We start from the raw sequence: 19,506 nt of genomic DNA, 5'->3' as shown, positions 1-19,506 counted from the left end.
TTCCTTCTCTCTCGCTCTCTCTCTCTCTCTTTCCTTCTCTCTCCCTTTCCTTCTCTCTCTCTTTCCTTCTCTCTCTCTTTCCTTCTCTCTCTCCTCTCTCTCTCCCTCTCTCTTTCCTTCTCTCTTGTTCCTTCTGTCTCTCTCTCTCCTTCTGTCTCTCTCTCCTTCTCTCTTTCCTTCTCTCTCTCTCTCTCCTTTCTCTCTCTCCTCTCTCTCTCTCTCTCCTTCTGTCTCTCTCTCTCTTTCCTTCTCTCTCTTTCCTCTCTCTCTCCTCTCTCTCCCTTTCCTTCTCTCTCCCTTTCCTTCTCTCTCTCCCTTTCCTTCTCTCTCTCTCCCTTTCCTTCTCTCTCTCTCCCTTTCCTTCTCTCTCTCTCCCTTCCCTTCTCTCTCTCCTTCTGTGTCTCTCTCTTTCCTTCTCTCTCCCTTTCCTTCTCTCTCCCTTTCCTTCTCTCTCCCTTTCCTTCTCTCTCTCTCCCTTTCCTTCTCTCTCTCTCCCTTTCCTTCTCTCTCTCTCCCTTTCCTTCTCTCTCTTTCCTTCTCTCTCTTTCCTTCTCTCTCTTTCCTTCTCTCTCTTTCATTCTCTCTCTTTCCTTCTCTCTCTCTCTCCCTTTCCTTCTCTCTCTCTCCCTTTCCTTCTCTCTCTCTCCCTTTCCTTCTCTCTTTCTTTCTCTCTTTCTTTCTCACTCTCTCCTCTCTCTCTCTCTTTCCTTCTGTCTCTCTCTCTTTCCTCTCTCCTCTCTCTCTCTATCCTCTCTCTCCCTTTCCTTCTCTCTCCCTTTCCTTCTCTCTCCCTTTCCTTCTCTCTCTCCCTTTCCTTCTCTCTCTCCCTTTCCTTCTCTCTCTCTCTTTCCTTCTCTCTCTCTCTCTTTCCTTCTCTCTCTCTCACTCTTTCCTTCTCTCTCTCGCTCTCTTTCCTTCTCTCTCTCGCTCTCTTTCCTTCTCTCTCTCGCTCTTTCCTTCTCTCTCGCTCTCTTTCCTTCTCTCTCTCGCTCTCTTTCCTTCTCTCTCTCTTTCCCTCTCTCTCTCTCTTTCCTTCTCTCTCTCTTTCCTTCTCTCTCTCTCTCTTTCCCTCTCTCTCTCTTTCCTTCTCTCTCTCTTTCCTTCTCTCTCTCGCTCTCTTTCCTTCTCGCTCTCTTTCCTTCTCTCTCTCGCTCTCTTTCCTTCTCTCTCTCGCTCTTTCCTTCTCTCTCTCGCTCTCTTTCCTTCTCTCTCTCGCTCTCTTTCCTTCTCTCTCTCGCTCTCTTTCCTTCTCTCTCTCGCTCTCTTTCCTTCTCTCTCTCGCTCTCTTTCCTTCTCTCTCTCGCTCTCTTTCCTTCTCTCTCTCGCTCTCTTTCCTTCTCTCTCTCGCTCTCTTTCCTTCTCTCTCCCCTTCTCTCTCTTTCCTTCTCTCTCCTTTCTCTCTTTCCTTCTCTCTCTCTTTCCTTCTCTCTTTCCTCTCCCTTTCCTTCTCTCTCCCTTTCCTTCTCTCTCCCTTTCCTTCTCTCTCTCTCTTTCCTTCTCTCTCGCTCTCTCCTTCTCTCTCGCTCTCTCCTTCTCTCTCGCTCTCTCCTTTCTCTCTCTCTCTTTCCTTTCTCTCTCTCTCTTTCCTTTCTCTCTCTCTCTCTTTCCTCTCTCTCTTTCCTCTCTCTCGCTCTCTTTCCTTCTCTCTCTCGCTCTCTTTCCTTCTCTCTCTCGCTCTCTTTCCTTCTCTCTCTCGCTCTCTTTCCTTCTCTCTCTCGCTCTCTTTCCTTCTCTCTCTCTCGCTCTCTTTCCCTCTCTCTCTCTCTTTCCTTCTCTCTCTCTCTCTCTTTCCTTCTCTCTCTCTCTCTCTCTTTCCTTCTCTCTCTCTCTCTTTCCTTCTCTCTCTCTCTTTCCTTCTCTCTCTTTCCTTCTCTCTCTTTCCTTCTCTCTCCCCTTCTCTCTCTTTCCTTCTCTCTCCTTTCTCTCTTTCCTTCTCTCTCTCTTTCCTTCTCTCTTTCCTCTCCCTTTCCTTCTCTCTCCCTTTCCTTCTCTCTCCCTTTCCTTCTCTCTCTCTCTTTCCTTCTCTCTCGCTCTCTCCTTCTCTCTCGCTCTCTCCTTCTCTCTCGCTCTCTCCTTTCTCTCTCTCTCTTTCCTTTCTCTCTCTCTCTTTCCTTTCTCTCTCTCTCTCTTTCCTCTCTCTCTTTCCTCTCTCTCGCTCTCTTTCCTCTCTCTCTCTCTCTCTCTCTCCTTCGGTCTCTCTCTCTCTCCTTCGGTCTCTCTCTCTTTCCTTCGGTCTCTCTCTCTTTCCTCTCTCTCTTTCCTCTCTCTCTCTCTTTCCTCTCTCTCTCTCTTTCCTCTCTCTCTTTCCTCTCTCTCTCTCTTTCCTCTCGCTCTCTTTCCTCTCTCTCTCTTTCCTTCTCTCTCTTTCCTTCTCTCTCTTTCCTTCGGTCTCTCTCTCTTTCCTTCTCTCTCTCTCCTTTCTCTCTCCTTTCTCTCTCTCCTTTCTCTCTCTTTCCTCTCTCTTTCCTTCTCTCTCTTTCCTCTCTCTCTCCTCTCTCCCTTTCATTCTCTCTCCCTTTCATTCTCTCTCCCTTTCCTTCTCTCTCCCTTTCCTTCTCTCTCCCTTTCCTTCTCTCTCCCTTTCCTTCTCTCTCCCTTTCCTTCTCTCTCCCTTTCCTTCTCTCTCCCTTTCCTTCTCTCTCCCTTTCCTTCTCTCTCTTTCCTTCTCTCTTGTTCCTTCTGTCTCTCTCTCTTTCCTTCTCTCTTTCCTTCTCTCTCTCTCTCTTTCCTCCTGTCTCAGATTGACGGGAGGGGATTTGTCCATCCAGGTGAATCTCAATGACTACCTGGATATCTACTGCCCCCACTACCCTCACCTGTCTCCCCCCAGTGAGGAGGCCTACCCCCAGGCCCCACCAGACAGCCTGGCCCTGTACCTGGTGGCTGAGGGGGGGTTCAAGGGCTGTGTGGAGACCCAGGGGGCCATCAAGAGGTGGGAGTGTAACATCCCCCGTGCCCCCTTCGGCCCTGTCCGCTTCTCAGAGAAGATCCAGCGCTTCACCCCCTTCTCTCTGGGCTTCGAGTTTCTCCCCGGACACCACTACTACTACAGCTGTGAGTGGGTGTGTGTGTGGGTGGGTGGGTGTGTGTGTGTGTGTGTAAGTAAGTCTGTTTGATAACTTGGGTTTCCTCTTTTCCCACTACTTCCTATTTCTGTCTGCCTCTCTCATTTATCTACAACTGCTGGAGGAGGGAGGGGGGGGAGCAAGGGAGGCAGAGAAGGTAGAGGGGAGGGAGGGAGCGATGTCTTCTGTTTGCTGATGATCTGGTGCTTCTGTCCCCAACCAAGGAGGGCCTACACCAGCACCTAGATCTTCTGCACAGATTCTGTCAGACCTGGGCCCTGACAGTAAATGTCAGTAAGACCAAAATAATGGTTTTCCAAAAAAGGTCCAGTCGCCAGGACCACAAAAACAAATTCCATCTAGACACCATTGCCCTAGAGCACACAAAAAAACTATACCTACCTCGGCCTAAAGCTCAGCGCCACAGGTAACTACCACTAAACTGTGAACGACCTGAGAGAAAAGGATAGAAGGGCCTTCTGTCATCAAAAGGAACATCAAATTCGACATACTAATTAGGATCTGGCTAAAAATACTTGAATCAGTTATAGAACCCATTGCCCTTTATGGTTGTGAGGTCTCACCAACCAAGACTTCACAAAATGGGACAAACACCAAATTGAGACTCTGCATGCAGAATTCAGCAAAAATATCCTCCATGTACAACGTAGAACACCAAATTATGCATGAAGAGCAGAATTAGGCCAATACCCACTAATTATCAAAATCCAGAAAAGAGCTGTTAAATTCTACAACCACCTAAAAAGAAGCGATTCCCAAACCTTCCATAACAAAGCCATCACCTACAGAGAGATGAACCTGGAGAAGAGTCCCCTAAGCAAGCTGGTCCTGGGGCTCTGTTCACAAACACAAACAGACCCCACTGAGCCCCAGGACAGCAGCGCAATTAGACCCAACCAAATCATGAGAAAACAAAAAGATAATGACTTGACACATTGGAGAGGGGAAGGTTTGGTACCCTGAAATCCGTTTCTTACTGTTTTTACAACTTCTGGTCTCTGTCCAACCAAAAGAGGGGGGGGGGACAAGAAAAACAGGAAAAAGAAAGGAAGAGAAGCGTGGAATGAAAGAGGGGAGAGTCTGAGTACAGGAAGGGAAGGGGGATGAGTGGAATCCACAGGGAGAAAGAAAAGGGGAGCAACAAAAGCGAGGGAAAAGGGTGAGGAAAATAATGGATGAGAGACGGAGGGAAAGAATCTTTACATAAATTACTATTGCGGTCTGCGGGACAATGGAGCGTTGTCAGGGCATGACACACACACACACACACACACACACACACACACACACACACGAGAAAGAAAGAAAACTGGGCCTTTATGTCTGTGCAGGGCTGGAGAACACAACAATAGCCTCCTCCCCTGGAACTACCCCAGTGGGCCTGGCTGTCTGTGTGTGTATTGTCCACATCAAAGATAACGCTTGAAGTTTGTCCAACCGTCTGGCTGGGTGAAAGGGCCAGGCCATAGGGACAGTATAATGCTTTTAGACTGGGGACACGACAATAGTATTAGCTGTTTCAGTCTGTCCCTTATAGTGATCCACACTGACAGCTCACATAGCATCCACGTCAATCAGCCCAGTGATCTGTAGTCACTAGATGGCATTGCTAGAAGGAACAGCATTCTCAGAACTGACGAGCAAGTAGACAAGCTTTTGTTTGGTTACGTTGAGGGTTAAGATTAGAGGTGGCTGTTTGAACTTGAAAGTATAAGTTAGCATCCTCCTTAATATAATATATGCCATTTAGAAGACTCTTATCTGAAGTGATGGAGTCCTGCGTACATACATTTTACATAGGGCGGGTCCCGGGAATCAAACCCACTGTCCTGCAAGCGTCACGCTCTACCAACTGAGCTCCAGACGACCAGATAGTGACTGTGTTTCTGTCACTTAACAGGAAACACCTTGACTCCCACAATCCATTGTGTCAGTCCCCTTTGACCCCTGTAGTGGTTGTTCTCTGCTGGAGTTTCCAAATGGAAAACCTTTTCTGTGGTTTCTTTCATACTGATGGTTGGTGAAGGGTGACGTCATATGGTGTGATACATTCTAGATTACTGTCAAATACATGAAGGGTTGAAAATCTCCAACTTCCAACACTTCACACATATCTTTACTGTAACAAGGCAATCTCTCTCTCTGTCTCTCTCTCTTTCTCTGTGTCTCTTTCTCTGTGTCTCTTTCTCTGTGTCTCTTTCTCTGTGTCTCTTTCTCTGTCTCTCTCTTTCTGTCTCTCTTTCTCTCTCTCTCTCTCTCTTTCTGTCTCTCTCTGTCTCTCTCTCTCTCTCTCTCTGTCTCTCTCTCTCTCTCTCTGTGTGTCTCTCTCTCTCTCTCTGTGTCTCTCTCTCTCTCTCTCTCTCTCTGTGTCTCTCTCTCTCTCTGTCTCTCTCTCTCTCTCTCTGTGTGTCTCTCTCTCTCTCTCTGTGTCTCTCTCGCTCTCTGTCTCTCTCTCTCTGTGTCTCTCTCTCTGTCTCTCTCTCTGTCTGTCTTTCTGTCTTTCTCTGTCTTTCTCTGTCTTTCTCTGTCTCTCTCGGTCTCTCTCGGTCTCTCTCTCTCTCTCTCTCTCTCTCTCTCTCTCTCTGTCTCTCTCTGTCTCTCTCTCTCCAGCATTGCCTACAGGGGAAAGCTCCCCGCTGCCCTGCATGAAGCTGCGAGTCACAGTGTGCTGTGAGCCCAGTGAGTAAACTCCTCTTTTTCATCTCTCTCTCTCACTCATAGGCTCTTCTGTGTGAAACCAGTATGTAGAGCTCTCTAACGTCTCCCTCCATCTGTTTCCATATTTCCTCGGTCTACCAGAGGTAGCTGGGGACGTTCTGCTCTTCATCTCACCTTTGATGTTCTCCTCCACCTCATCTCTTCCTCCTAGCTCAAATCAAAATGTTTGTGATGGAGGGCATCCTTTTTTCATAGCCTTTTCTTTCATCATTCTCCTTCTCCTTTTCTCGCTCCACCATTCTGCTCTCTCTCTGCCTCGTCAGTTTACCCCTACCGGTATGTTCAGTACCTGACTACCTCAGTTACCTCGTACACCTGCACATTGACTCAGTACTGGTACTTCCTGTACTGTATGTAGACATGTTATTTGACTCTTTATTTGTTATTCACTTTGTTTTTATTCCTCGTGAATCATTACTATTTGCATCTTATTTTTAACTTTGCGTTAATGGAAAAGGCGCTGTAAGTAAGCATTTCACTGTTAGTCCAATAACATTTCATTTGATTCTCTGTATAGCTCTGTAATTGTCCCTCTTCCTCAGGTCCTAACTTCATCACTCCTGTTGACCTCCCCTTTTTGTCACAGCAGTATTCTGACCCCTCCCCTTTTTATCACAGCAGTATTCTGACCCCTCCCCTTTTTATCACAGCAGTATTCTGACCCCTCTCCTTTTTATCACAGCAGTATTCTGACCCATCCCCTTTTTATCACAGCAGTATTCTGACCCCTTTTTACCACGGCAGTATTCTGACCCCCCCCAGTTTTACCACAGCAGTATTCTGAGCCCTCCCCTTATTATCACAGCAGTATTCTGACCCCTCCCCTTTTTATCACAGCAGTATTCTGACCCCTCCCCTGTTTGTCACAGCAGTATTCTGACCCCTCCCCTTATTATCACAGCAGTATTCTGACCCCTCCCCTTTTTGTCACAGCAGTATTCTGACCCCTCCCCTTTTTGTCACAGCAGTATTCCCGCCCCTCCCCTTTTTGTCACAGCAGTATTCTGACCCCTCCCCTTTTTGTCACAGCAGTATTCTGACCCCTCCCCTTTTTGTCACAGCAGTATTCTGACCCCTCCCCTTTTTGTCACAGCAGTATTCTGACCCCTCCCCTTATTGTCACAGCATTATTCTGACCCCTCCCCTTTTTATCACAGCATTATTCTGACCCCTCCCCTTTTTGTCACAGCATTATTCTGACCCCTCCCCTTTTTGTCACAGCAGTATTCTGACCAACTGATCGAACAACTTGTCCATCTCCAAGGTATTTCTAGTCGATCTTGTGTTGCCCTGTGCGCCGGCCGGGCAGGGAATCTGTTACCATTTAATTTGTCTGAAGGTACAAACACTGCCTTCCCGGTGGGCCTGGATAGGAAATCAAGTCAACTATGCCACCGCTGGCCAATCGGATAGCTCAGATGACCGTGTCTGCAGCAACGTAGCAGCATAAAGAAAGCTACGATGAAATGTAATACAGCAAAGAGCTGCTGTTTTTATGACTGAGTTCATGTTTAAGTTACTTACTCAGCCCTGTCAACACTTTGTATTCAACACTTTGTATTCAACACTTTGTATTCAACACTTTGTATTCAACACTTTGTATTCAACACTTTGTATTCAACACTTTTATAAGCCATAAAATGCATTTCTTCCTATTTCCACTCAGCTCTGCAACAAGCAGTGCAGCAGTGATGAATGAGTAGGAAAGTGTATCTACAGGCTTGTTATTATTAGCGGCTTGGGTCTTTTTTAATATCAAGGAATATTTCACTTTCTCTGGTCATAGGAGTAACAACATGAATTTGTGAATGAGGTGGAAATAATGCGGTGCGACTTGAGTTTCGCCAACAGCTGGAAGAAGGGGTCCCTTTTTGGTCAGTTTCAGTGGAGGAACGGGAGAGCTGAGGGATGTAGAGAGGTGGACCCTCAGTCTGCTGCTCTCTCCCTCGGCTGAGACTGACCCTCAGTCTGCTGCTCTCTCCCTCTGCTGAGACTGACCCTCAGTCTGCTGCTCTCTCCCTCCGCTGAGACTGACCCTCGGTCTGCTGCTCTCTGCTGAGACTGACCCTCGGTCTGCTGCTCTCTGCTGAGACTGACCCTCAGTCTGCTGCCCTCTGCTGAGACTGACCCTCAGTCTGCTGCCCTCTGCTGAGACTGACCCTCAGTCTGCTGCCCTCTGCTGAGACTGACCCTCAGTCTGCTGCCCTCTGCTGAGACTGACCCTCAGTCTGCTGCCCTCTGCTGAGACTGACCCTCAGTCTGCTGCCCTCTGCTGAGACTGACCCTCAGTCTGCTGCCCTCTGCTGAGACTGACCCTCAGTCTGCTGCCCTCTGCTGAGACTGACCCTCAGTCTGCTGCCCTCTGCTGAGACTGACCCTCAGTCTGCTGCCCTCTGCTGAGACTGACCCCTCAGTCTGCTGCCCTCTGCTGAGACTGACCCTCAGTCTGCTGCCCTCTGCTGAGACTGACCCTCAGTCTGCTGCCCTCTGCTGAGACTGACCCTCAGTCTGCTGCCCTCTGCTGAGACTGACCCTCAGTCTGCTGCCCTCCGCTGAGACTGACCCTCAGTCTGCTGCCCTCCGCTGAGACTGACCCTCAGTCTGCTGCCCTCCGCTGAGACTGACCCTCAGTCTGCTGCCCTCCGCTGAGACTGACCCTCAGTCTGCTGCCCTCTGCTGAGACTGACCCTCAGTCTGCTGCCCTCTGCTGAGACTGACCCTCAGTCTGCTGCCCTCTGCTGAGACTGACCCTCAGTCTGCTGCCCTCTGCTGAGACTGACCCTCAGTCTGCTGCCCTCTGCTGAGACTGACCCTCAGTCTGCTGCCCTCTGCTGAGACTGACCCTCAGTCTGCTGCCCTCTGCTGAGACTGACCCTCAGTCTGCTGCCCTCTGCTGAGACTGACCCTCATTCTGCTGCCCTCTGCTGAGACTGACCCTCAGTCTGCTGCCCTCTGCTGAGACTGACCCTCAGTCTGCTGCCCTCTGCTGAGACTGACCCTCAGTCTGCTGCCCTCTGCTGAGACTGACCCTCAGTCTGCTGCCCTCTGCTGAGACTGACCCTCAGTCTGCTGCCCTCTGCTGAGACTGACCCTCAGTCTGCTGCCCTCTGCTGAGACTGACCCTCAGTCTGCTGCCCTCTGCTGAGACTGACCCTCAGTCTGCTGCCCTCTGCTGAGACTGACCCTCAGTCTGCTGCCCTCTGCTGAGACTGACCCTCAGTCTGCTGCCCTCTGCTGAGACTGACCCTCAGTCTGCTGCCCTCTGCTGAGACTGACCCTCAGTCTGCTGCCCTCTGCTGAGACTGACCCTCAGTCTGCTGCCCTCTGCTGAGACTGACCCTCAGTCTGCTGCCCTCTGCTGAGACTGACCCTCAGTCTGCTGCCCTCTGCTGAGACTGACCCTCAGTCTGCTGCCCTCTGCTGAGACTGACCCTCAGTCTGCTGCCCTCTGCTGAGACTGACCCTCAGTCTGCTGCCCTCTGCTGAGACTGACCCTCAGTCTGCTGCCCTCTGCTGAGACTGACCCTCAGTCTGCTGCCCTCTGCTGAGACTGACCCTCAGTCTGCTGCCCTCTGCTGAGACTGACCCTCAGTCTGCTGCCCTCTGCTGAGACTGACCCTCAGTCTGCTGCCCTCTGCTGAGACTGACCCTCAGTCTGCTGCCCTCTGCTGAGACTGACCCTCAGTCTGCTGCCCTCTGCTGAGACTGACCCTCAGTCTGCTGCCCTCTGCTGAGACTGACCCTCAGTCTGCTGCCCTCTGCTGAGACTGACCCTCAGTCTGCTGCCCTCTGCTGAGACTGACCCTCAGTCTGCTGCCCTCTGCTGAGACTGACCCTCAGTCTGCTGCCCTCTGCTGAGACTGACCCTCAGTCTGCTGCCCTCTGCTGAGACTGACCCTCAGTCTGCTGCCCTCTGCTGAGACTGACCCTCAGTCTGCTGCCCTCTGCTGAGACTGACCCTCAGTCTGCTGCCCTCTGCTGAGACTGACCCTCAGTCTGCTGCCCTCTGCTGAGACTGACCCTCAGTCTGCTGCCCTCTGCTGAGACTGACCCTCAGTCTGCTGCCCTCTGCTGAGACTGACCCTCGGTCTGCTGCCCTCTGCTGAGACTGACCCTCGGTCTGCTGCCCTCTGCTGAGACTGACCCTCGGTCTGCTGCCCTCTGCTGAGACTGACCCTCGGTCTGCTGCCCTCTGCTGAGACTGACCCTCGGTCTGCTGCTCTCTCCCTCCGCTGAGACTGACCCTCGGTCTGCTGCTCTCTCCCTCCGCTGAGACTGACCCTCGGTCTGCTGCCCTCTGCTGAGACTGACCCTCAGTCTGCTGCCCTCTGCTGAGACTGACCCTCAGTCTGCTGCCCTCTGCTGAGACTGACCCTCAGTCTGCTGCCCTCTGCTGAGACTGACCCTCAGTCTGCTGCTCTCTGCTGAGACTGACCCTCAGTCTGCTCCCCTCTGCTGAGACTGACCCTCAGTCTGCTGCCCTCTGCTGAGACTGACCCTCAGTCTGCTGCCCTCTGCTGAGACTGACCCTCAGTCTGCTGCCCTCTGCTGAGACTGACCCTCAGTCTGCTGCCCTCTGCTGAGACTGACCCTCAGTCTGCTGCCCTCTGCTGAGACTGACCCTCAGTCTGCTGCCCTCTGCTGAGACTGACCCTCAGTCTGCTGCCCTCTGCTGAGACTGACCCTCAGTCTGCTGCCCTCTGCTGAGACTGACCCTCAGTCTGCTGCCCTCTGCTGAGACTGACCCTCAGTCTGCTGCCCTCTGCTGAGACTGACCCTCGGTCTGCTGCCCTCTGCTGAGACTGACCCTCGGTCTGCTGCCCTCTGCTGAGACTGACCCTCGGTCTGCTGCCCTCTGCTGAGACTGACCCTCGGTCTGCTGCCCTCTGCTGAGACTGACCCTCGGTCTGCTGCTCTCTCCCTCCGCTGAGACTGACCCTCGGTCTGCTGCTCTCTCCCTCCGCTGAGACTGACCCTCGGTCTGCTGCTCTCTCCCTCCGCTGAGACTGACCCTCGGTCTGCTGCCCTCTGCTGAGACTGACCCTCGGTCTGCTGCCCTCTGCTGAGACTGACCCTCGGTCTGCTGCCCTCTGCTGAGACTGACCCTCGGTCTGCTGCCCTCTGCTGAGACTGACCCTCGGTCTGCTGCCCTCTGCTGAGACTGACCCTCAGTCTGCTGCCCTCTGCTGAGACTGACCCTCAGTCTGCTGCCCTCTGCTGAGACTGACCCTCAGTCTGCTGCCCTCTGCTGAGACTGACCCTCAGTCTGCTGCCCTCTGCTGAGACTGACCCTCAGTCTGCTGCCCTCTGCTGAGACTGACCCTCAGTCTGCTGCCCTCTGCTGAGACTGACCCTCAGTCTGCTGCCCTCTGCTGAGACTGACCCTCAGTCTGCTGCCCTCTGCTGAGACTGACCCTCAGTCTGCTGCCCTCTGCTGAGACTGACCCTCAGTCTGCTGCCCTCTGCTGAGACTGACCCTCAGTCTGCTGCCCTCTGCTGAGACTGACCCTCAGTCTGCTGCCCTCTGCTGAGACTGACCCTCAGTCTGCTGCCCTCTGCTGAGACTGACCCTCAGTCTGCTGCCCTCTGCTGAGACTGACCCTCAGTCTGCTGCCCTCTGCTGAGACTGACCCTCAGTCTGCTGCCCTCTGCTGAGACTGACCCTCAGTCTGCTGCCCTCTGCTGAGACTGACCCTCAGTCTGCTGCCCTCTGCTGAGACTGACCCTCAGTCTGCTGCCCTCTGCTGAGACTGACCCTCAGTCTGCTGCCCTCTGCTGAGACTGACCCTCAGTCTGCTGCCCTCTGCTGAGACTGACCCTCAGTCTGCTGCCCTCTGCTGAGACTGACCCTCAGTCTGCTGCCCTCTGCTGAGACTGACCCTCAGTCTGCTGCCCTCTGCTGAGACTGACCCTCAGTCTGCTGCCCTCTGCTGAGACTGACCCTCAGTCTGCTGCCCTCTGCTGAGACTGACCCTCAGTCTGCTGCCCTCTGCTGAGACTGACCCTCAGTCTGCTGCCCTCTGCTGAGACTGACCCTCAGTCTGCTGCCCTCCGCTGAGACTGACCCTCAGTCTGCTGCCCTCCGCTGAGACTGACCCTCAGTCTGCTGCCCTCCGCTGAGACTGACCCTCAGTCTGCTGCCCTCCGCTGAGACTGACCCTCAGTCTGCTGCCCTCTGCTGAGACTGACCCTCAGTCTGCTGCCCTCTGCTGAGACTGACCCTCAGTCTGCTGCCCTCTGCTGAGACTGACCCTCAGTCTGCTGCCCTCTGCTGAGACTGACCCTCAGTCTGCTGCCCTCTGCTGAGACTGACCCTCAGTCTGCTGCCCTCTGCTGAGACTGACCCTCAGTCTGCTGCCCTCTGCTAAGACTGACCCTCGGTCTGCTGCTCTCTCCCTCCGCTGAGACTGACCCTCGGTCTGCTGCTCTCTCCCTCCGCTGAGACTGACCCTCGGTCTGCTGCCCTCTGCTGAGACTGACCCTCGGTCTGCTGCCCTCTGCTGAGACTGACCCTCGGTCTGCTGCCCTCTGCTGAGACTGACCCTCGGTCTGCTGCCCTCTGCTGAGACTGACCCTCAGTCTGCTGCCCTCTGCTGAGACTGACCCTCAGTCTGCTGCCCTCTGCTGAGACTGACCCTCAGTCTGCTGCCCTCTGCTGAGACTGACCCTCAGTCTGCTGCCCTCTGCTGAGACTGACCCTCAGTCTGCTGCCCTCTGCTGAGACTGACCCTCAGTCTGCTGCCCTCTGCTGAGACTGACCCTCAGTCTGCTGCCCTCTGCTGAGACTGACCCTCAGTCTGCTGCCCTCTGCTGAGACTGACCCTCAGTCTGCTGCCCTCTGCTGAGACTGACCCTCAGTCTGCTGCCCTCTGCTGAGACTGACCCTCAGTCTGCTGCCCTCTGCTGAGACTGACCCTCAGTCTGCTGCCCTCTGCTGAGACTGACCCTCAGTCTGCTGCCCTCTGCTGAGACTGACCCTCAGTCTGCTGCCCTCTGCTGAGACTGACCCTCAGTCTGCTGCCCTCTGCTGAGACTGACCCTCAGTCTGCTGCCCTCTGCTGAGACTGACCCTCAGTCTGCTGCCCTCTGCTGAGACTGACCCTCAGTCTGCTGCCCTCTGCTGAGACTGACCCTCAGTCTGCTGCCCTCTGCTGAGACTGACCCTCAGTCTGCTGCCCTCTGCTGAGACTGACCCTCAGTCTGCTGCCCTCTGCTGAGACTGACCCTCAGTCTGCTGCCCTCTGCTGAGACTGACCCTCAGTCTGCTGCCCTCTGCTGAGACTGACCCTCAGTCTGCTGCCCTCTGCTGAGACTGACCCTCAGTCTGCTGCCCTCCGCTGAGACTGACCCTCAGTCTGCTGCCCTCCGCTGAGACTGACCCTCAGTCTGCTGCCCTCCGCTGAGACTGACCCTCAGTCTGCTGCCCTCCGCTGAGACTGACCCTCAGTCTGCTGCCCTCTGCTGAGACTGACCCTCAGTCTGCTGCCCTCTGCTGAGACTGACCCTCAGTCTGCTGCCCTCTGCTGAGACTGACCCTCAGTCTGCTGCCCTCTGCTGAGACTGACCCTCAGTCTGCTGACCTCTGCTGAGACTGACCCTCAGTCTGCTGCCCTCTGCTGAGACTGACCCTCAGTCTGCTGCCCTCTGCTGAGACTGACCCTCAGTCTGCTGCCCTCTGCTGAGACTGACCCTCAGTCTGCTGCCCTCTGCTGAGACTGACCCCTCAGTCTGCTGCCCTCTGCTGAGACTGACCCCTCAGTCTGCTGCCCTCTGCTGAGACTGACCCCTCAGTCTGCTGCCCTCTGCTGAGACTGACCCTCAGTCTGCTGCTCTCTGCTGAGACTGACCCTCAGTCTGCTGCCCTCTGCTGAGACTGACCCTCAGTCTGCTGCCCTCTGCTGAGACTGACCCTCAGTCTGCTGCCCTCTGCTGAGACTGACCCTCAGTCTGCTGCCCTCTGCTGAGACTGACCCTCAGTCTGCTGCCCTCTGCTGAGACTGACCCTCAGTCTGCTGCCCTCTGCTGAGACTGACCCTCAGTCTGCTGCCCTCTGCTGAGACTGACCCTCAGTCTGCTGCCCTCTGCTGAGACTGACCCTCAGTCTGCTGCCCTCTGCTGAGACTGACCCTCAGTCTGCTGCCCTCTGCTGAGACTGACCCTCAGTCTGCTGCCCTCTGCTAAGACTGACCCTCAGTCTGCTGCCCTCTGCTGAGACTGACCCTCGGTCTGCTGCCCTCTGCTGAGACTGACCCTCGGTCTGCTGCCCTCTGCTGAGACTGACCCTCGGTCTGCTGCTCTCTCCCTCTGCTGAGACTGACCCTCGGTCTGCTGCTCTCTCCCTCCGCTGAGACTGACCCTCGGTCTGCTGCTCTCTCCCTCCGCTGAGACTGACCCTCGGTCTGCTGCTCTCTCCCTCCGCTGAGACTGACCCTCGGTCTGCTGCTCTCTCCCTCCGCTGAGACTGACCCTCGGTCTGCTGCTCTCTCCCTCCGCTGAGACTGACCCTCGGTCTGCTGCTCTCTCCCTCCGCTGAGACTGACCCTCGGTCTGCTGCTCTCTCCCTCCGCTGAGACTGACCCTCGGTCTGCTGCTCTCTCCCTCCGCTGAGACTGACCCTCGGTCTGCTGCTCTCTCCCTCCGCTGAGACTGACCCTCGGTCTGCTGCTCTCTCCCTCCGCTGAGACTGACCCTCGGTCTGCTGCTCTCTCCCTCCGCTGAGACTGACCCTCGGTCTGCTGCTCTCTCCCTCCGCTGAGACTGACCCTCGGTCTGCTGCTCTCTCCCTCCGCTGAGACTGACCCTCGGTCTGCTGCTCTCTCCCTCCGCTGAGACTGACCCTCGGTCTGCTGCTCTCTCCCTCCGCTGAGACTGACCCTCGGTCTGCTGCCCTCTGCTGAGACTGACCCTCGGTCTGCTGCCCTCTGCTGAGACTGACCCTCGGTCTGCTGCCCTCTGCTGAGACTGACCCTCGGTCTGCTGCCCTCTGCTGAGACTGACCCTCGGTCTGCTGCCCTCTGCTGAGACTGACCCTCGGTCTGCTGCCCTCTGCTGAGACTGACCCTCGGTCTGCTGCCCTCTGCTGAGACTGACCCTCGGTCTGCTGCCCTCTGCTGAGACTGACCCTCGGTCTGCTGCCCTCTGCTGAGACTGACCCTCGGTCTGCTGCCCTCTGCTGAGACTGACCCTCAGTCTGCTGCCCTCTGCTGAGACTGACCCTCAGTCTGCTGCCCTCTGCTGAGACTGACCCTCAGTCTGCTGCCCTCTGCTGAGACTGACCCTCAGTCTGCTGCCCTCTGCTGAGACTGACCCTCGGTCTGCTGCCCTCTGCTGAGACTGACCCTCGGTCTGCTGCCCTCTGCTGAGACTGACCCTCGGTCTGCTGCTCTCTCCCTCTGCTGAGACTCACCCTCGGTCTGCTGCTCTCTCCCTCTGCTGAGACTGACCCTCGGTCTGCTGCTCTCTCCCTCCGCTGAGACTGACCCTCGGTCTGCTGCTCTCTCCCTCCGCTGAGACTGACCCTCGGTCTGCTGCTCTCTCCCTCCGCTGAGACTGACCCTCGGTCTGCTGCTCTCTCCCTCCGCTGAGACTGACCCTCGGTCTGCTGCTCTCTCCCTCCGCTGAGACTGACCCTCGGTCTGCTGCCCTCTGCTGAGACTGACCCTCGGTCTGCTGCCCTCTGCTGAGACTGACCCTCGGTCTGCTGCCCTCTGCTGAGACTGACCCTCGGTCTGCTGCCCTCTGCTGAGACTGACCCTCGGTCTGCTGCCCTCTGCTGAGACTGACCCTCGGTCTGCTGCCCTCTGCTGAGACTGACCCTCGGTCTGCTGCCCTCTGCTGAGACTGACCCTCGGTCTGCTGCCCTCTGCTGAGACTGACCCTCGGTCTGCTGCCCTCTGCTGAGACTGACCCTCGGTCTGCTGCCCTCTGCTGAGACTGACCCTCGGTCTGCTGCCCTCTGCTGAGACTGACCCTCGGTCTGCTGCCCTCTGCTGAGACTGACCCTCGGTCTGCTGCCCTCTGCTGAGACTGACCCTCGGTCTGCTGCCCTCTGCTGAGACTGACCCTCAGTCTGCTGCCCTCTGCTGAGACTGACCCTCAGTCTGCTGCCCTCTGCTGAGACTGACCCTCAGTCTGCTGCCCTCTGCTGAGACTGACCCTCAGTCTGCTGCCCTCTGCTGAGACTGACCCTCGGTCTGCTGCCCTCTGCTGAGACTGACCCTCGGTCTGCTGCCCTCTGCTGAGACTGACCCTCGGTCTGCTGCTCTCTCCCTCTGCTGAGACTGACCCTCGGTCTGCTGCTCTCTCCCTCCGCTGAGAGTGACCCTCGGTCTGCTGCTCTCTCCCTCCGCTGAGACTGAACCTCGGTCTGCTGCTCTCTCCCTCCGCTGAGACTGACCCTCGGTCTGCTGCTCTCTCCCTCCGCTGAGACTGACCCTCGGTCTGCTGCTCTCTCCCTCCGCTGAGACTGACCCTCGGTCTGCTGCTCTCTCCCTCCGCTGAGACTGACCCTCGGTCTGCTGCTCTCTCCCTCCGCTGAGACTGACCCTCGGTCTGCTGCTCTCTCCCTCCGCTGAGACTGACCCTCGGTCTGCTGCCCTCTGCTGAGACTGACCCTCGGTCTGCTGCCCTCTGCTGAGACTGACCCTCGGTCTGCTGCCCTCTGCTGAGACTGACCCTCGGTCTGCTGCCCTCTGCTGAGACTGACCCTCGGTCTGCTGCCCTCTGCTGAGACTGACCCTCGGTCTGCTGCCCTCTGCTGAGACTGACCCTCGGTCTGCTGCCCTCTGCTGAGACTGACCCTCGGTCTGCTGCCCTCTGCTGAGACTGACCCTCGGTCTGCTGCCCTCTGCTGAGACTGACCCTCGGTCTGCTGCCCTCTGCTGAGACTGACCCTCGGTCTGCTGCCCTCTGCTGAGACTGACCCTCGGTCTGCTGCCCTCTGCTGAGACTGACCCTCAGTCTGCTGCCCTCTGCTGAGACTGACCTTCAGTCTGCTGCCCTCTGACCTTCAGTCTGCTGCTCTCTCCCTCCGCTGAGACTGACCCTTGGTCTGCTGCTCTCTCCCTCTGCTGAGACTGACCCTCAGTCTGCTGCCCTCTGCTGAGACTGACCCTCAGTCTGCTGCCCTCTGCTGAGACTGACCCTCGGTCTGCTGCCCTCTGCTGAGACTGACCCTCAGTCTGCTGCCCTCTGCTGAGACTGACCCTCAGTCTGCTGCCCTCTGCTGAGACTGACCTTCAGTCTGCTGCCCTCTGCTGAGACTGACCCTCAGTCTGCTGCCCTCTGCTGAGACTGACCCTCAGTCTGCTGCTCTCTCCCTCTGCTGAGACTGACCCTCAGTCTGCTGCTCTCTCCCTCTGCTGAGACTGACCATCATTCTGCTGCTCTCTCCCTCTGCTGAGACTGACCCTCAGTCTGCTGCTCTCTCCTTCTGCTGAGACTGACCCTCGGTCTGCTGCTCTCTCCCTCCGCTGAGACCGACCCTCGGTCTGCTGCTCTCTCCCTCCGCTGAGACCGACCCTCGGTCTGCTGCTCTCTCCCTCCGCTGAGACTGACCCTCGGTCTGCTGCTCTCTCCCTCTGCTGAGACTGACCCTCAGTCTGCTGCCCTCTGCTGAGACTGACCCTCAGTCTTCTGCCCTCTGCTGAGACTGACCTTCAGTCTGCTGCCCTCTGACCTTCAGTCTGCTGCTCTCTCCCTCCGCTGAGACTGACCCTCGGTCTGCTGCTCTCTCCCTCTGCTGAGACTGACCCTCAGTCTGCTGCCCTCTGCTGAGACTGACCCTCAGTCTGCTGCCCTCTGCTGAGACTGACCTTCAGTCTGCTGCCCTCTGACCTTCAGTCTGCTGCTCTCTCCCTCCGCTGAGACTGACCCTCAGTCTGCTGCTCTCTCCCTCTGCTGAGACTGACCCTCGGTCTGCTGCTCTCTCCCTCTGCTGAGACTGACCCTCAGTCTGCTGCCCTCTGCTGAGACTGACCCTCAGTCTGCTGCCCTCTGCTGAGACTGACCTTCAGTCTGCTGCCCTCTGACCTTCAGTCTGCTGCTCTCTCCCTCCGCTGAGACTGACCCTCGGTCTGCTGCTCTCTCCCTCTGCTGAGACTGACCCTCAGTCTGCTGCCCTCTGCTGATACTGACCCTCAGTCTGCTGCCCTCTGCTGAGACTGACCTTCAGTCTGCTGCCCTCTGACCTTCAGTCTGCTGCTCTCTCCCTCTGCTGAGACTGAAACTCAGTCTGCTGCTCTCTCCCTCTGCTGAGACTGACCCTCAGTCTGCTGCTCTCTCCCTCTGCTGAGACTGACCCTCAGTCTGCTGCTCTCTCCCTCTGCTGAGACTGACCCTCAGTCTGCTGCTCTCTCCCTCTGCTGAGACTGACCCTCAGTCTGCTGCTCTCTCCCTCCGCTGAGACTGACCCTCAGTCTGCTGCTCTCTCCTTCCGCTGAGACTGACCCTCAGTCTGCTGCTCTCTCCCTCTGCTGAGACTGACCCTCAGTCTGCTGCTCTCTCCCTCCGCTGAGACTGACCCTCAGTCTGCTGCTCTCTCCCTCCGCTGAGACTGACCCTCAGTCTGCTGCTCTCTCCCTCTGCTGAGACTGACCCTCAGTCTGCTGCTCTCTCCCTCTGCTGAGACTGACCCTCAGTCTGCTGCTCTCTCCCTCTGCTGAGACTGACCCTCAGTCTGCTGCTCTCTCCCTCTGCTGAGACTGACCCTCAGTCTGCTGCTCTCTCCCTCTGCTGAGACTGACCCTCAGTCTGCTGCTCTCTCCCTCCGCTGAGACTGACCCTCAGTCTGCTGCTCTCTCCCTCTGCTGAGACTGACCCTCAGTCTGCTGCTCTCTCCCTCTGCTGAGACTGACCCTCAGTCTGCTGCTCTCTCCCTCCGCTGAGACTGACCATCAGTCTGCTGCTCTCTCCCTCCGCTGAGACTGACCATCAGTCTGCTGCTCTCTCCCTCCGCTGAGACTGACCATCAGTCTGCTGCTCTCTCCCTCCGCTGAGACTGACCCTCAGTCTGCTGCTCTCTCCCTCTGCTGAGACTGACCCTCAGTCTGCTGCTCTCTCCCTCCGCTGAGACTGACCCTCAGTCTGCTGCTCTCTCCCTCTGCTGAGACTGACCCTCAGATCAGCCCAGTAAAATAAAAATAAAAAGCAAATTATTTAAATGTATGCTCACTCAGCTGTGCCTCACAAGTAATACAACAACAGATCTATTACCGGTGTGATCATATAGCCCCAAATGTTTTAATATAAAAACATTTTTTAAATGTCCCAAACTAGAATGCATTGGCAGGGCAATTCAAGCAAAGCCAGTATGTGGTGATAATGTATTGGGCCTGTAGCTTACTGCACAAACCTCATTGCTACAGTACTGTTTTTAATTGGTTAATGTTTCAAAGGCTTATATTTTAAGTCATGTTAATAAACAGAGTGGTAGATCTCGGCATGCAGGGTGATCTTGACTCAAAGGTTGGTGACGGCTTCTTTAGCATCATCGTGTGTGTGTGTGTGTGTGTGTGTGTGTGTGTGTGTGTGTGTGTGTGTGTGTGCGCGCCAAAAGAACAGACCTTTTAGTATACATTTGTTACCAGTTCAACAGAAAGCTCTCTTGCTCCCTCTCTTTCCTCTCTCTCACACACACTTTCTCATTCTCTATCTCTTTTCTTTACTCTGCCTCCGTGTCTCTGGTGTGAATTCCCAGAGTTGT

At 55.5% G+C, this 19,506-nt stretch overlaps 1 protein-coding gene across 2 annotated transcripts in view; it reads left to right on the top strand.

Annotated features, from left to right (window-relative positions):
- LOC110536191 (ephrin-A4) overlaps window positions 1-19,506 on the top strand; it is a 145,163-nt gene that overhangs the window by 114,425 nt on the left and 11,232 nt on the right. The window contains exons 2-3 of one of the 2 annotated variants that reach the window (XM_036939585.2): window positions 2,741-3,054; window positions 5,697-5,765. In XM_036939585.2, coding sequence (XP_036795480.1) covers window positions 2,741-3,054; window positions 5,697-5,765 — 383 coding nt within the window. The remainder of the gene's footprint in view (window positions 1-2,740; window positions 3,055-5,696; window positions 5,766-19,506) is intronic. The other variant, XM_036939603.2, reaches the window with a different exon arrangement.

This window comes from Oncorhynchus mykiss, chromosome 2, assembly GCF_057628025.1.
Source record: "Oncorhynchus mykiss isolate SJ-2025 chromosome 2, ASM5762802v1, whole genome shotgun sequence".
Taxonomy (NCBI): domain Eukaryota; kingdom Metazoa; phylum Chordata; class Actinopteri; order Salmoniformes; family Salmonidae; genus Oncorhynchus; species Oncorhynchus mykiss.
The sequence above is the reverse complement of the archived record's forward strand: the minus strand, read 5'-3'. Positions and strand labels throughout refer to the sequence as shown.